This window comes from Anser cygnoides, chromosome 3, assembly GCF_040182565.1.
Source record: "Anser cygnoides isolate HZ-2024a breed goose chromosome 3, Taihu_goose_T2T_genome, whole genome shotgun sequence".
NCBI classification, from domain to species: domain Eukaryota; kingdom Metazoa; phylum Chordata; class Aves; order Anseriformes; family Anatidae; genus Anser; species Anser cygnoides.
In genome coordinates, this window is record NC_089875.1 from 10,646,088 (window position 1) to 10,663,716 (window position 17,629).

The following is a 17,629-nucleotide window of genomic DNA, read 5'->3' on the forward strand; positions in this document are numbered from 1 at the left end:
GGGATTTCATATTGATCAGCGGATTCAAGCCTCCTCAATATGAAAGAATGGCGGCACTGGGGCATATTTGCATTTGGAGTGTTTCCTATGCAACACAAGGTGCTCATATACCATGAGGATGAGAGCTTTAGAAGTACCTAATTGGCAAAATAAGCTCCATGTACACAAGGCTCATAAAACTGCTTTGAAGTAACTATTTCGCAGAAAGCATGAAGATTCAAGTTTCAGAAGACATGAACAACGGTACAGGTACTTGTGGGCCCATGAATACTTTATCTCCCCACAAATCCACACAGACTATCCTTAGAGAGGAATACAAAAATATGATGCCTGCCTGGTAGTTCTGCCTTCCCATTCCCCATACTCTTCTTTTAAGATCATATTTCTGTTTGCTCAAAAAAACCACTTGTTTTCCTTTAATCAAAGTTAATAGCTCCAGACTCTCATATTCAATCTGTCTGTCCACTTGAACCAATCTGATTCCTCACACAGGAAGGCTTCTGCACGCCCAGCTCAAGTACACTTCATCTACTTTGGACCCGGACAGTAAGTTTAATTCAGAGTGGCCACTGATATTAATTATTTATTTGCTGTTTCATATGCAGTCAAGAAATACAAGTCAACTATAAAAAGTCAGACACCTTCTTTAAACAGTGATCTGGTCTCCTATACATGACAAAGTGTTGTAGTTCAAACTCGGCTATCCCAGCTGCTGAAACTTCAAATATTTACATAATTCAACACTGCAAGAATTCAGCTAAAAATGAGAACTTCTAACTTTAAAGCACCTTTTTAGGCAGTTTAGCCAAGTTTCCTCCTGTTTCAATCCCACCATTACAGAAGTGCAGCTCCTTATCACACGCAGAGACAGGACTTGTTAACAACCCTCCTTCCCGGGTAACTGAAGCTAAATGCCCAAAACAAGAGTAGCAAATGGGAAAGGACAGAGGCACAAACCTTCAAAAGGGACTGGGCAGTCCAGACACAGCAGGAACAACTCTCAGATAGATACCACTGTTCTTCTCTCAGAGTCCTACAATCTTTTCTGAGCAGCCACCATGCACTGTGCACTGATTATTTTCTGTGGCCAGCATCCTCTCTTCAGACACAAAGCATCAAAATTCTAAGTTCACCGATGCTGGTGATGTTGAGATTCAGCTACATACTTAATATGCTCAGAATAATGGACACTAAAAATCCTTATTACACGAAATGCAATCTTTCCTATTGTACTTGAATATTGGGCACAGTATTTTAAGTGGGATCTTGCTTACAGGCACATACTCACGTTTTAGAGTCAGCACAAGTTTAGTACATTTCACTACAGCCATTCCAAAAAAGAAAAGTAATGGAGAAGAGCAACACAAGGTTAATTACTCTGCTTCCCAGTTTCCAAACAGACAAAAAAGCTCAGAACTTTGTATGTAGTTCTGGACTCTTCAAAAATAAAACCAACTCATGCAAGACAGACATTTGAAAAAGAGTTGCATTCATTTCAAATTGTGACTTGACATTTAACTAAGTCTAAACAAAATAATTTTATGAATTAACTCAAACAACACCTGTCCCCCACCCTCGAACTGATGCCAACTAACAGATAAAGGGAGGAAAAAAGGGTTTTCAAGAACATTTTTTCTGGTGTATTTTCACTATTTTCTAGCACTGCGTTAACATTGTACAGGGGAAACTATCTGGTTGGGTTCTGAATAGCAAGGCTAGTCAAAACTAAACAACAGAGTCAAACTGGCATTGATAATGCCAAGATTTTCCTAGTGAACAACATATACTCTACTGTTTCATCCCAACAACTTTAAAGAAAAATGATAAAAATCTTAAAATCGCTGTTTATAGTGATTTATAGTGAACTAAGCATTGTTTTCTCATAGGAAAGAAGAGGTTTTCCTCTCCTAAAAGCCCAAGGTATTTGCTTATGTGGTCAGGGGTGAGGGAGGAAATGGTATTTGCTTTTTGGCAGGATCAATCTCTGTAACAAACATCAAATGAAGCAATATAAGACATTTCCAATCCACTGATGTGAGAAGTGTTCAAAATTCAGGACCTCACTGTGCGAGGGCACCAAATCACTTAGAATATCTGAATATAACCATTTGAAATTTTTAAAAAGTGTATAAAAATGTATTGCCAGAACGTCCATCGACAGAAGATCAGAGCAGTCAAAACGCATCTCCTGCAGGACAAAGATGAATTCCTGAATCCACTTATTTGTAACAGTGCAACAGACCAAAATCAAACCGCAATATTTTTCAAACTCAGAAATATATAAAGCAGAACCCACTTACTTGACAACAATTTAGGAATCTGCTGCTGCCCACTCAGAAGTGGTCTGCTGTAGGGGCTCCCATAAGCTCCAAGAGGTACAGCATTGGCGTACATTCCTGGCATCCCTCTTTCCCTTGGCATTGTATGGCTATTATGCGTAAGAAACGGAAAGGAGAAAGAATAGGATGTTTTTTATCAATGCCATCTTACAGCACAGCTGCTACCCAGTCCATTAAATACCCAGCTTTCTCCAGTGCATCAGTGGAGATGTACACAAACACGATGTGGTGACTCACTTACAGATAAGGGTCCCAGACACACCACAAACAAAGCACGTGCTTTGTGAGCTGGTCCCAGTAAAAACTCTCATAGCAAGCCACAATAACCAGGAAAAAAAACCCACAACACTAAACGTATTTTCCACAAATTGTTTAAGAGTGTAAGAATTCAGTAAAACTGAACTGCTGTCACATTGCCTGCGAAGTGAGAGCTGACAGAAATTATGGGATCTGTAAATGTTGGAGTCAATGTTTGCCAGGCCTTTGCTGTTTTTATCCTGTGCAGAACTACACTCTCATTAAGACTTAATGAGATTTTAATTAATGCTCGTAGCGTCTCCACCCCAGAAAACAATTTAATAAGACATCATATATGATCAATAACATAACTATAATTTTTTTTTCCTTGTAACTGTAACATGGAAGAAATGAAGATTGTTCACAGGTGTAGCCTCCTTTAAAACATTCTCTTTTCTGGCTCTGACAGACATACAGCTCCTTATAGTTCCCAGTAAGGGAAGGACATTTCATTTTATTTGTAATACATAATCTCAGCTCATTCCCTCTCAGATGCTCCAGTACTATTCTCATAGTATGTGAGAATGCCTCAGAGCAAAGGATGAAAGTTATTTGGACTTTTAGAGAACTAACAAGAACTGTGAAAATGCCTTGAAAAATGATGATCAAATAGACTGCATCATGCAACATGTGCTTCAAACAAAGGTTTGTAAAAAAACCCTCGTTTTTAAAAGCATGAGAGACATTCCTGTCTTCATAATAATATTAACTAACACTTGTGTGAAATATCCTCATCGTATCTTCTGTACTTCAGGTGAGTATCACCAAACAAGTTAAAAAAACAACAGGAAATCTAGTTAGAAATATTAAATAGAAGAAAAAAAAAACCCCCCAAAATTAAGAAGAATGCATGGTACTACTGCAAAATTATCATCATGTATGATTATTAACACTGCATATAAATATCACATACCAAAGTTTCCAACATGGAGCACCAGCATCTAAACTCTGATTGTTTCCATCCCCTTGCTGTTTTTTTGGTGGTGGTGGTTTGTTTTTAAGAGGGGCAATAAAGGGGTATAGTCAGTAGCCCTGCTGCCAGTCTTACCCTAAAGTTCTAAACGCTGACTGGTCCAAGTGGACTGGCTTTCTGTCTCGATTAAAACCAAGCTGCGGTCTCCAAGGCCTGCCATCGTTGTTGTTTTTTTCCCAGTCTCCTGGCTTCAGAACTGGAGGAGGTTTCCTGAACATGAAAAATAGTTCCATAAGTAGTTATTACAGCAAATGCTCAGATTAATGAAAGAAAATTGTATTATTTGAAATCTGACAACTGATACTTACTTTGCACCAGGTAACACTGCAGCCTTAAAAACAAAGTCTTCATCAAACTGTGGATCTTTGAAAGAGATGCTACACAAAAATAATTGAAGATTAGGTTTACTTGATAATTAAGACAAGCAAGATGAAAAAGTAATCACTGATCTATTAAGTGATATACACAATAGATAAGGTAAGATGCAAGAACCCATGACTTAAACTGTAAAATGCCTTTATTATACATGGATATATTGACTATATGGAGTTGGATATCTCCATTATCTTGCATAGGGTAACCTTTTTCCTCCTCTGTATGAACAGTCCATCCAAAAGAAAGTTTAATGCTTAGACAACAGTCCCATGTTTGGGACTGTTTTGGAACTAAGTCCCATACTTAGAAAACAGTCCACAGATAGGAAAGGTATGAGCTTGCTATGCAGTCTAGTAAAAAATGTACAAAACTTGGAGTGAAATTTCCTGGAGCAGGGAGTTTTTATCCCAAAAGGCAACTTTGCAGTTGCATGTAGTTCCAGTAGAGAGAGGTACACGTATTTTCAGTGACATCTCACAGACCCTGCATTTTGAGCTGTCTAGTGTTACACTAACTACTAATAGAGCAACTAGTGGCTGAAAGCTCAATTTCTGATGGTAAAATGCACTTTATAGCAGTTTGGGTTTGCTTTAGGTAAATTCATCCACACTGCTAGCAATTCCAGTATAAGCACCCAAACCCCAGCAAGGCCACACCAGCTGCCAGGAACAAGTCTGAAGAACCATTTGGTAGAAGAATGCTTGGGATGCCAAGAAAGACAAAAACCAAACCACTAAGCAGAATAATTTCATTCTTCCAGCAGAAATAAATCTTTTTCTTTTTTTTCTTCCAGCACAGAGAATGAATTAGACTCCAAGGAAAGAGAATAATGGTGCCTTGGAAAATTCAGCCAAAGGAACTGAAGAGCAGAACCATGACCACCCATACTATCTCAAAACACAGGAAGAAAACTCTTTGCAACAGAGGAATGGACAAAAGCATAAAACAATTCAAACCTCCTGACAGTGGCAGATAGAAAGCTAAAAACTACCTTTAACTCAAAGTAACTAAATTCCCATTTCAGAACATCATTTCAACAATATCCTGACAATCCACAACTTCACATTTCTTACGGCGTGTAAATAGTTGTACTAGTAGAAACAAGTTATGTCTCCTCAGAGACAAAGCATGCAAAACAGATCACAAGTGATTTTCAGTGTCTCAAGTATCTTACATGACCTTAAGACACGGAAGGTTATAGGCTCAAGCATTAGATACCTATTAAACTGTACCAAATTAAGTGAGAATGACATACAACATGCTAGATCTACAGGAATTTGTTGTCAAGTGCAAGAATAACTCAATTCTTCGGTGACCACAGGATTTATCTTTGGAAATTCGTTGTTTTTTTATTCATTATTAAGTTTCCTATTATTCTCCCAAACAGGCAAAGTCAGTATTATTCCTACTATATAAAACAATGAGGTGGCAAAAAAAAAAAAAAAAAAAGCATTGCTAGGGGTGAAGCTTTTGACTTGGAACTCCTTTCTCCGCAAAATCACCTTTACCACATACAAATTATTTAACCTAACAGATTAGGATCCAACTCTTAAAGGAACCAGCAGGTACCACCAGCCTCACACCAGCCTCCAGCACCAGAATGATGGAGAACAGCCAACACTTGAGGGGCTGAAATACATTAGTAAGTGGGTTCGTCGTGAGGGGCGCCCAATGTGCGGATGGACAAGTCTCAGCAATCAGGAGAACCTCTCCGTTAACCAAGAATTCTAAGACATGGAGCTGAAGAGAACAAGTCTCCAGAAGAGAAAAGGCATTCAAATAAACAAATAAAAGAAATCTTAGCAATGGAAACAGTTTATATAGAGATCTCTGCCATTCACCTCTTACAGGGCTAGAAACCCAGCCATTCACAGAGAGAAAAAGGAAACAACAACTCACTGCTGACTCCTCTTAAAAACACAAAGCTTATATTCTCAGACATCCTCTGGGAATTGTTAGGAATGAAAATTGATAAAAATTCAAGAAGCACAAATCAAGAGCTGGAGGGCTCTTGATTGGAAAAAATCAATACCCAATTCTGTTTCAGAGACCTGGTCTTATGAAAGTTTGGTTTTCTTTAATTTAAAAGGCTTGACAGAGAATACAGAGTTCTGTAGGTGTTGCTCTCTGCTTGCCAAAGATACAAAAGTCATGACAGAGAGCAAGTAAAAAAGCAACAGCAGGCACGGTGAGGTCCTTTTGAAGGGATGAAAAATACTGGGTTTGGTGGACCAAGAAACAACCATTTCAGATATCCCTGCAGGACATGCCAGCACGTACTCTGCTTAACTACTATAACTCTAGTCCACTATGTTACAACATAATATTTTAGATTCAATTTTCACAGAAAGAAAGAAATATTTAAAAAAAAATCATTTTTGTTGAGAGAGATTCCGCTACAAATTCAAAAATACAAAACAACATAGTAAACCGAATTTTGTTACTGCATTTAGTACATCATTGTATTAAAACCCAGCATTTACTTACCTGACTGCAGAATTTTGTGTAAGATCACGCAGCATTGGAACGGGAGACTCCACAGTCCTGGTAACGAGAAAAAGCTCCGTTAAAATGTCATGTAACATCATCATCATCTATCATCATTGGCTCCTCTTTCTCTGTTGCTACCACTCAAGTTACTCTGCCAACTAAACCTACGACAAGTAAAAGGATTTCAAAAATAGGTCATCTTTTCTCTAAATCAAATAGTTCTTAAGTAACAGAGTTACTGAACTCTTATTTCTTAATGATACCACTTTTGCAGCTGATCCTGCATTTGCATTCTCTAACATCTAACAGTGGTTTCACACACCTCCCGCTACCCAGCTGTCTGTTTACAAGTTAGAACTATTTTGCATCTTGGAAACCTCTCCATATCACTGAGGTTGGATTATAACAAGCCAACAGGTTCTAAGAGGGCAGGAGAAGACTAGAGTGACAGACACACAGACAGCTTGTGGACACAAACTGACTTCCCCAGGAAAAAAAGGCTTTGAAGGAAAAAATATTTTTAGCAGCCGTTTTACACAGCACTTGAAGAGATTCCTTTCTAACTGAGATTTAATAGGCTGAGATGCAGCTGCTTTTTAACCCTTTCCTTCAGAACTTGTATCTTCACATGAAGCAGACACACTGCATGCTAAAAAAAATTAACCTCATCAGTCAGAAGCTAGATGGCTCCAGCTCATGCCACTATGCACAACTGTCACACACCCATGTTATACACAGGTCACAAACAGCACACGTTGGTTGAATTTAAACCAAACCTTTTTAGCAAAGCTAGACATATTTTGAAGTGTTGACATAAATGCTTCTTCGTCTTCACAGAATTCCTAACAAACAGTACCTCTCTAGGTAAAAATAGATCTCCATTTCTCATGGCTTATACAGGGAAGACAATGCCAGAAGAATTTTCTTTTTTCCTGCATTACTATTCCCTCCAAGAACTGCTCTGACTTGCTCATACCCTTCACAAGCCATGACAAGAATATAAAAATGTATATTAGTGAGTGTGACCTATGATACATTATCTGTCCAACAAAATCGGAGTATTTGTGCATTTAATGCAAATGAGTTACTGAACACCTGCTTATGCCTCTAAGGAAAGTTAGATAAATGAATGCATTTCCAATAACGTGAAGGTTACACTGATGATTTCTCAAACTTATGTTGAAAGAGGGGGGGAAAAAAAGCACATTTTGTACATGTAGCTGGTAAGGTACCTTCCTGAATTTAGCACTGTACCCTAAATAGAAAATGGCAAAATACATCTCCGTCTGCATTTTTCTTTACTAAAATTAAGATTAGCACATAAAAAGCTTAAAAAAAAAGAAACCAGCATGCCCTAGTAGAAGTTATATCAGTCTATTAAATTAGCATTCATAAAATAGCACAGAGACCAAAACAACATGATGTTACAGAGGAAAGCCACTGATCGCTATAGCTTTTAGTATATAGTCCCTGTTTACCTATTAAAGTTCATCAAACAGTAATGAATACATAAAGGAAACAACAACAAAAAAAATCAGTCTTCCATAGATGAAATTACAAATTTTTAAAAAAATACCAGCAATTATAAACACACATTAAAGTGCTTTACAGATTTCCGATGCTGTTTTAAAAGACTATTTCTGTAATAATAAAATGGGATAAAACAGGCTTGTAGAATAAGAGTTCTTACTTTTTTTTAAATTATATACTAACTATAGTACACACCTATTTTAAGTCCTAGCAGAAAGCACTTTTAGCCTTACAACTAAATGCACTGCCTTGCCAGAAGTTTTAGGTTTCTCATTGTGAGCAGAGGTTTTTTGTTGTTGGTTGTTTTTTTTTTTTTTTTTTTTTTTAATTTAAATACAGATGTAACTGAAGAAAGTATCCTTTCGCATCAAACATCCCATGCTGAAAGCTATACTCACTGATCTGGAAGAACAGCATTTTCATTCAGTGTAAGCTTTCCCTGGATTCCATGACACAACTCCGGTGGTATATCCACTGGCTATGGAAGAAATAATTTTTCAGCTGAAGCTCATTATGAGAACTCCACCCTCACCACTTCCACAATCCTTTTACAACAAATATAACATACCTCTGTATTTTTGGACTTGTACTGTTCTACAATAAAGTCACAAAGTGGATGGTGTTTTCCAACAAAGAGAACATCCCCACCGAGGCTATTTCTTCTGTCTAGAAAAGATGAAGAGAATGAGTTAAGAGTTCAGAGGAAAGAAGGAGGTAAGGAATACAGCGTACCAGCACACCATCCTATTGAGACCTCTACCAGTGCTGCTCCACAGGAAAGCTTCACTGTGATTTATGAGAAAGTTTTGAAAATTCTTATCGTGTCTGTGTCTAAAACAGGAGGCCTCCAGTCACACAGACTAGTAGAAGACAGGAAAACAATAAGAATCTTGTGCTCAGTGGGAGGAATTTTGAATTCAGAACAAAGACATCGGCTGAAAATAAATATATACAACTCCGAAGATCACTTTACCTACAAGAACCAGCTATCATTTTGGCATAATGCAGAAAGTGAAGCCCAAATTTGTCTGTCTAAGTAGAACATTAAGCTTCACATACTGTAACTGGACACAGCCATCCTGCTAAATAACTAAATTTGAAAATCAAGTTTATTCTTTCAATTCCAACATATTAATCTAACAATTACTTCGACTACACTGGTAGAAGCTTTTCATATGATTAAGCTGCCATCTAATTTTCAGGTTAGATCTCATGCAAGTCTACTTTATTAAAATAAAAGCAAGTGAAAGTTACAAAAATAAACCCATCACAGAGCATTCTAATTACCAACACCATCCACAGAGAAGTGGATATAGCTTGACATAATTCAATTCTTGCTCATTTAGGGTTTAAAGGTACATGAAACAGTAGTAAGAACAAGTTCTAGTGAATACACCAGAGTCACAACAATATGTCACAATTCTTACTTTCTTCAGGAGTGAGGTCAGGATAGACTTCTTCCAGGGCAGCTCTAAGGCGTCGCTCATCAACAAACGGCAATAATGCAACACCTGTGAAAACCAAACCATTATTTTTCATGCTTGCTGAAATTGAATTATTTACCTCAGAGACATTCTAAGGGAAAAGCATCCAAAAAAAAAGAAGCTACCCAGAAAAGTAACGATCCCTCATCCCCAATCTAAAACATCTAGCAATAGAACAACAGACAAAATACTATCCTCCTTTTCTAGTGGAAAAAGTCAAGACATTACAAAAATCACTTAACTTGTGACACCATCTTATTGCAAGTTATCTTTGCTACACACTGTTCAGAAGAGTAAATATCATATGTGGTCCTCCATAACAGATCAAGCTATATTAGAGTAAATGAACTAGAGTGTTCTCATTCTGAGATGAAAAGGGAAAATAAGAGAGAAAGAATAGCACAGGGAGTTGGGAAAGCAAGACTGTCATGGGATTTAGCTTTGGCTACCACCGTTTGAAACCACCCAGGCTACTTACACAGTGTGATACTCTGTGTGATTCACCATTCTGCAAACTAGTGCTGCTTTAAACCACCCAGAATACCAAGTTCTCAAAATGACAACTGATTGGCAAAAGTTTGAAATAGACAGCCCAGATGTTTCAACTTAACAAGATACTGTAATAAATCACAAAGAAAAGATTTTGAACTGCTGTATTCTGAGCTGCTATGGCTTCAGGAAGGATAAGCAGGAGCTCATAAAAGAGTAGCACTGAAAAGATACCAGAGAGAGCCCCAATAAATTCTTTACCCAACGAAGAACTGTCACATCAGCACAAAAAAAACAAACAGCCTAGATTTTCAGTTTGTGACCCCACAAGCTGTTTAGGAGAAACAAACAAACCCACCCAATGTGGTTCAGCAGTAATACAGTTTGGAAGGGGATGCTTGTATCTGAGCATCCCTCTTATCCTCCTCCTCCCTCTCCACAGTCTGGGCCAGACACTCAGAAGCAGTATCCACTACCCATACCTGCTTCATTTAGGAGTAAGATGAGCTCATTAGGACAGTCATTATTTATCTCATTTGCTACTCTCCTGAAAGAATTCAATGCTACTTTGTTCAATTTGTTAAGAGACGACAATGGAAGAAATCACGTGAAGTTCAGCCATGAGGTGACACGTTATATTATCCATTAGGGAATATTCATACCAGCTACTAGTTTCACTCTGAAATAACATGGATGCTCCTCTCAGTATCACAATTCCTTGCTAAGCAGCACATCTCACATTTCTACGAGCCCACTCTTAATCACATTTGATGAAACTGGAGAGTAGCCTTCCCTGGTGTGCTCCAGTATTCTTCTATTATCAACACTGAAGAAGCACTAAGAAATTTACTACAAAAGTTCTGTGAAGATTTCATTCTGTTACCCCTATTAAAGGTAGGAATTTGGGGTCATTATTTTAGTTTTTACTTTACTTCCCTTACCATAAACACTAGAGCTTTATCTGACCAAGATGACAGCAAAGGCTTCCTACTGACAACATTCACAGTCTCCTGTTTGCATCTAGTAACAGTTCTACCAGCAGGCAGACCTCATAAACCTTTGTCATTAAACTCCGCTATGTAACATTCACGGAGACTCTGAACTTCCACAGACGTAGATTCCTTACCTACAACTTGGTCTGCCTGCACCACTTTTGTTTTGCAAGTTTGGTCTTCACATGGCTTTATTAAAACTAATACTATTATCCTGGAGCAGGGGGAAGGAGTAAGGGGTGTAACCAAAAACTTGGCTTTTAAATGTAATGATACACTACATTTAAGCTTGTTACCTCTCTTACAAAAGCAGGTTGGAAGAAGCCATGAAAAAGTGTTAAATAAGTCAGTACTTAGACTGACAGAATGTATCAGAATACATCAGAATATTATTTAGCCTACTGTGGAACGAGGCACAGAGCCATACAGTCTTCTGTTGCCAACCACACCAAGCAAGAACGCTGCACTGCTCTTCCTTATCACCAAGTTCAGAAGGATAACCTCCACACTGACTGACTACCGCTTTATCAAAGACAGCACCGGACCACAGCAATGTTCAAATTTCAGCTGGAACATAACTACTACTGAGGGGAAACAGCAATAAGCCTACCCTAAAAAACAATTTAGTTTCACCTTCACAACCCGCTGGCAGAATGACAACAAAACGGGAAGCGTTCATAACCCCAGAGATTACAGAAAGGATCAATGGTGAGCTTTTAGAAGCATAATCACATCTCTAAAAGGAAGATCTTCAAACATTTCATCAAAAGCAGAAGGTACACTAGAAACTATTTAACCAAGATACTTCCAGCTTGGAAAATATTTCTTGTTTCACAACTGCCTCTTAAACATGAAAATTCCAGATGTCAATCTAGAAAAAGTTTATAATGCAATTAAGCATTAAATTAATCAAAAGTAACATCACAGATTGCTGAAAGCTACTGGAAGCTATCTAAAACATTACTGCTTTAAACTGTAAATTTGATAACCAGACATAAGGATTAAGGAAAGTTGCCAGAACTACACCTGGGGGAAGGGCTTCAAGTTACAGAGGGAAAGCCTGCTAAGCAACACATCTCTTAATACCTAGGTGTATTCTCTTTGGTTTTGGAGCACTACCAGGAATAAGGTACTAGTGCGTCTGACTGGCTATTTCAAGGCACAAGAGGATTTGGGAGAGGAGGAAGCAGAATCACAGATGTTGTCCAGAACCTCTCGAGATCATCCAGTCCAACCCCCCTGCTCGAGTATGGTCGCAGGGGGCCCAGAGTAGGTTGCCAAAGACCATGTCCAGTTGGATTTGGATTATCTCCAAGGATGGAGACTCCACAACTTCTCTAGGCAGCATGTTCCAGTGTTTGAAGTCCTCAAGTGTGTTTTATTATGTTCAGACAGAATTTTGTGTTTCGGTTTGTGCCCAAATAATTATTTATACACCTAATGGAGATGTTACACTATTGGCTACATACCAGATAGAAAATTTGGCAGCTCATTAAAACTAATATTCTCTAAAAGAAGAGACCACATTAAATACAGTATCTATTTTTTCATTCTTTGTATGTATTCAAATATTTCTATATTCCCCACAGCATTTTTCACAAGATACTAATGAGCCACTGATTGAACAGAATAAGATCCATTAATTAAATGCAAAGGAGACAAGAGACAATTACATAGTAAGGCTGATAAAAATAGAAAAATGATTAATCTAGTTCAGGACAAATTAACAAATCTAGAATGACTGCTGAAATTACTACTAATCATTGCCAATCCTAAATCAGTTACTCAACCATAATTTGTTCTTCACAAAAATTTCTTTTTAAAAATAAGCCTGCTGCAAAATACATCTCCCACATACCAAGTAACACAAGCTACCTTTGCTAGTTTGTGTGTCATTATCTCACTAGGATGATTTTCCATTTTATTCTTTTTTTTTTTTTTTTTTAAACATAGATTCCTAAGACTAAGGTCAATGTACTGTAGTTCAAAAGAAGAAACTTGAAATTTCACCTTGCCAAGCATATTTTTTCCCATTCAAGTCAATAGCAAAATCTTCAGGGTAGAAGTCAATTATGCTTGATTCCTGTATTTGAGAAAAACAAACAAAAAAATCATTAAAACCAATTAGGAAATTGGCTCAGAATACTATGAAGCTTCGCTATGTAGCTGTACTTAGCTTTGTGTTAGCTCACCCTTTGCTAAGGAGGATGGCTTACAGAGAGGAATACACTAAGGATTCTTACCGGATCTGTCATGAGCTTCCTCCAACTTGGTGGCAGAAAGTTTCCACTTGCAGCTGGAAATACTCCCATAAGTTGTTCAAGAGGCTTGAACTATTGAAAGTAAACAGGTTGATGAAGGACATTTCTAATGAGTTGTTAAATCATAAATAAACAAACAATGCCCTACCGGCTTTGAGCCCTTCTCAAAATCCGAGGGCATGTCTGCAATACCATCGAAGTCAGAAGCAAACGGAGCATAATGAAAAGGGTAATACCAGTTCCAGGAGGCACAGCCCTAGGACAGCAAAACAAGACAAGCAAAATCAGGCAAATCAAAAGTGCAAAAAGGAAAAAAAAAAAAATCATGTAGCCCAGTAACTAAAGGTGACAAAATTTAACCCAGCGTCAACTGGGAGAAAGAGGAGTCCCCGTGGTTAGAAAAGAAAGAGCTCTTGCCTCTAAAGGTACTCTGGACTTCAGGTTAGGACTTAACTTTTCATAGCCAGATTAGAGCGAGTGAGATCACTGGATAGTGAATGGAGACCTCAGGCATTTCCTCAGCAGCACAGAACAGCAGATTGACTTCTCTGCCAAAGTACTCTTGCTATGTGCTAGGTTTGAGTCACTAAGGGAGACAGCCAAAGAGACAGACCTAGCACCGTAACAATACAAAAGACCTTACAGAAGAATCTTAACCTTAACTTCAGGACACTGTAACATACCTCATGCTTTTTTCTTCCCCCTCTAGAAAACACACACACACACACACACACAAGAAATCCAATAAGAAATCCAATAAAATCAGACAAGTGTCTTGCGAAGAGCAGGAAAACACAATCTATCCATTCAGTTAACCAGCCCCTGGGGTGAAGTTGAGGAGCTTACAGCAACTGGACATATTTTCAAGTTGTGTAGAGCTGCTGGCACATCTCAGAACGTGGAAACACACAGGAGGAATTCTCAAGTTCTCCATAACTGTATAAACAGTAGAACTGTGCAACTCAGAAAGCCATTACAGTGGTCTTAACAGGAACAGAGGTACTTTTCTGGCAGCACACAACTTGCACTACCATTTTTCAAAGCTAAATCCCACTGCTAACTTGGGAATATGAGGGACCAGAGAAATCTGACATTCACACGACGTAGAGTGCATTCTATCTGAACAGCATTAGTTGCAGGTTGGAAAGTATTGTTTTAAACTGATACTTTTCTATTCAGTAAAAGCACTAACAAGCACTTCAGGTAACATTTTGCTTTTCCCTCTCACTCTTTCGTCTTGAATACTGGGAAATATAAAGTGCATTCACTTCAAAGTCGCAAAATAATCCTCAAAAAGAAGAAAAGAAAATCAGCACAAACACATCGGAACACAACACACTTTAAAGGAAATGTGGCTCTAGAAGGTTTAAGTCAAGTTTTCACCTTCTCAGCTAGCTATCTTAGCAGTAGCACTTGAAACAAAAGCCTACTATTTTGACTTCCCATTCTGAATAAGTAAATGTCAATGAGGCTCCTCCAGTGATATTTTTGGTATAAACCTTCAGCAACTTTTATATCAGATGCAATTCCTCAGGTGGTTTCAGTCTGTTTCAGAAGCCATGTGGATTTGGGCTTTTGTTAATCTTTTTCCCCCGAAACAGATGTTTCTACTAGTGGAGCATGTTCTACATTATTCGCTTTTTATAGGAGTAGAAATGCACATAACATTCTTTCAGACGTTTTATGGACAATGAACAGTGGTTACTGGAAGCAATTTGTACCATGGCAAACAGAAAAACAAAAATAAAGCAAACCTGTTTTGACATTCCCCCAGTCCAACAGTTTCCTAATCTAACTTCCATAGGGGCCAAAAGTGATTTGCCTGCTGCTCCATACTGATACAACAGACTGCCCACGTGTAGCAGGTTGTAGAATCTTGCTGACACATAGCTCTGTTATGCAAGTATAGCTAGCACATGCAAGCATTTCATTGCTGCGCTGTTTTAAGTCAGCAATGTATTTTTTTTTTTTTAACTAGGTCTAGAGAGAGATTTGCCTTCTTTTCGAGTAATCTGAATACAAAGCAAAGCAGTAAAAATAAAGCCTTAAACATTTGTGTATGTTCAAGTTTTCCTTTGGAACTTTACTCAACCAGAAATACTTTTATACAGCCACTTTTCCTTGAGATCTTATTTGCACTCCTCCTCAATTTTCTTGAGAGCACCGTGGTCCTGCCTGAAGCTTGAAGTTATCAACCTCACTGATTTATTTTCTTTGCAGCTGTAATAACCTATCATTCTTGTGTGTATCAGTCACTTCTGTCTACAAACTCCAGAGGACAAGGAGTCACCCACATACATCTCATTAACTAAATAGGTTTTATATGCTAAACTAGGGAACACTGCATAGGGACTTGCTTGTATTGTTTTAAGTTTGGGTATCTGTCAGTTTATCAGCTCTTGTACATTTAAAGCCACAAATCGCTCAATAGTACCGAGGTTTGAACAGTTATAAAAACACAGCATAATGTTTGCACTAGGCTGTGGCATGCTCAACAGAGAGCAAAGAATGTATATCACACTCCTTTGAATAAAAGAACCTTAATTTTTACAAAGCTCAAATGAATGTAAATATTTTGATCTCCTCATAAGTATTTTCTCAAGAACATCTACTCACAAATTCTTTTATAATCCACACTGTCTTTTGCAGTTTTTTTTTAACCACTGCAATACTGAAGGTTGCACTCACAGCTTTCCAGCAGACATCTATAGCTAATCTCTTTACACAACTCAGACACAACATGGGCATGTATAGATTTCTAGGAATACATCTTGCCACAATTAACAGAACACAGTAAGCTTTCGGCAGACCTTAACTGCGTGCAGGATCATGGGAATTTCCACATGTCAAGGTGGCCACTAACTCCAGGTGATCTTTTTCCTCTGCCAGAGGAGCTACTCAAGGATGTGTACAGCTAAATTCAGCTCTCCTGCAGATCAGCTGCAACAAACTTGCAAGCCTTAAACTGTATTGTTTTCATCCACCACAACATGCAAGTCAGAGCGCTAACTCTGATAAATAGAGCAGAAGGGAAAAGAATGCCCCCTTTTTTGTTCCAAGGGAAGGAAAAAATCATGCTACAATAAACTACGTTTTTTTGCATGTGTGTGAGATATTTGCCCTGCCTGCACTTTAAGTCAGACAGGTATGAGCTGCCTATGAGAAGCATGTAGTTTTGTCAGCATGGCACTGTATTCACGCTACATACCATGTTGAGACAGATAAACTTCATTTCCTGGCACATTCTATTCCCAGGTCACACACAAAATATAACTTACTTTGTTCGCAGAGCACAAAACTAGTTATTAACCATCAGTGCAACAAACGCCAATATGTCTAACTAATCTCTTGCCAATCTGACATCTCAATTATCAAAAGATTTAAATCAGATACAGATTACTTCAATCACAAAGCACTTCATGGAACATCATTGCAATCTATGGAGAAGACCATGACTGTTCCTTCCAAATTCTCACTAGGATTTCACAGGCATTGTCCTTTGCTTGCTCGTTGTCATTGCGATTTCACCAGCCATGTATTGCGAAGAAAAAAAATGCATCAGTTCTTAATAAACTAAGAAGTACTGTATGAGAGAAACAAGAACTGCATTCAAATTTCAAGTGTCAAATAGAATGGTAATGCATTTATATCTTCAGAAAAGGATTGCTTTGTGAAAATAAGCAATGAAAAGTTATTATTTCCTGAAAAGAGTCACGTTGCAGACACAAAAGAAAACTAAAGTTTCAGGGAAGAAATTCTTAAGTACCTGATAATAATATCTGAGAACCCAGCAAAGCCCTTCAACATAGGACTGTACAACTTTACGACGAAATTTCTCATCAGATGCATCAACATCGAATTTGTTTTTATAGTAGCGTTGCTTCCAACCAGTTTCCCACAACCTGTGTAATAAATATAAACAGATGTCAATACATGTTAATATATGTCAATTTACATTTCTGAATTAAAATTTAAGGCAAAGTAACTCTCTACTTTAATCTCACTTTTATACTATTTAATACTGATTTAAATGAAAGCATGAAAACTGATACTCAACAGCAAGATAATAAAATCCGACGGCCAACATCACAGAAAATCCACAGAAATTCTGAAGCTATCATCCTGACAAATACATCCTCAAAGTCCTAGTTAGAAGCAGAGTACATTTTCAAAACAAGGGTGGTACTATAAAGATTCTTCGAATTCTTCAGTCTATTATTCCTAGTCCATAATTTCATCTTTCTTATCAGGAATCTACTACCAAAATTCACATTTGAGTTTTGCTCTTCAACTCTTCTGTTAGAAACAAAAACACTCTTCTCCTTCCTTATCTAAGGTTGTTTAATCTACTGTAGGCCAAAGCCTGTATCTTACAGGAATCTCTTCTCACATCAAGTTC

At 37.9% G+C, this 17,629-nt stretch overlaps 1 protein-coding gene across 1 annotated transcript in view; it reads right to left on the reverse strand.

Annotated features, from left to right (window-relative positions):
• Positions 1-17,629, reverse strand: part of XRN2 (5'-3' exoribonuclease 2) — a 51,410-nt gene that overhangs the window by 15,737 nt on the left and 18,044 nt on the right. The window contains exons 17-27 of the mRNA XM_013191106.3: positions 16,997-17,132; positions 13,379-13,486; positions 13,213-13,302; positions 12,980-13,052; positions 9,432-9,515; positions 8,573-8,670; positions 8,403-8,482; positions 6,472-6,528; positions 3,918-3,986; positions 3,685-3,819; positions 2,301-2,428 (exon numbers count right to left, since the gene is read on the reverse strand). Coding sequence (XP_013046560.2) covers positions 2,301-2,428; positions 3,685-3,819; positions 3,918-3,986; positions 6,472-6,528; positions 8,403-8,482; positions 8,573-8,670; positions 9,432-9,515; positions 12,980-13,052; positions 13,213-13,302; positions 13,379-13,486; positions 16,997-17,132 — 1,058 coding nt within the window. The remainder of the gene's footprint in view (positions 1-2,300; positions 2,429-3,684; positions 3,820-3,917; positions 3,987-6,471; positions 6,529-8,402; positions 8,483-8,572; positions 8,671-9,431; positions 9,516-12,979; positions 13,053-13,212; positions 13,303-13,378; positions 13,487-16,996; positions 17,133-17,629) is intronic.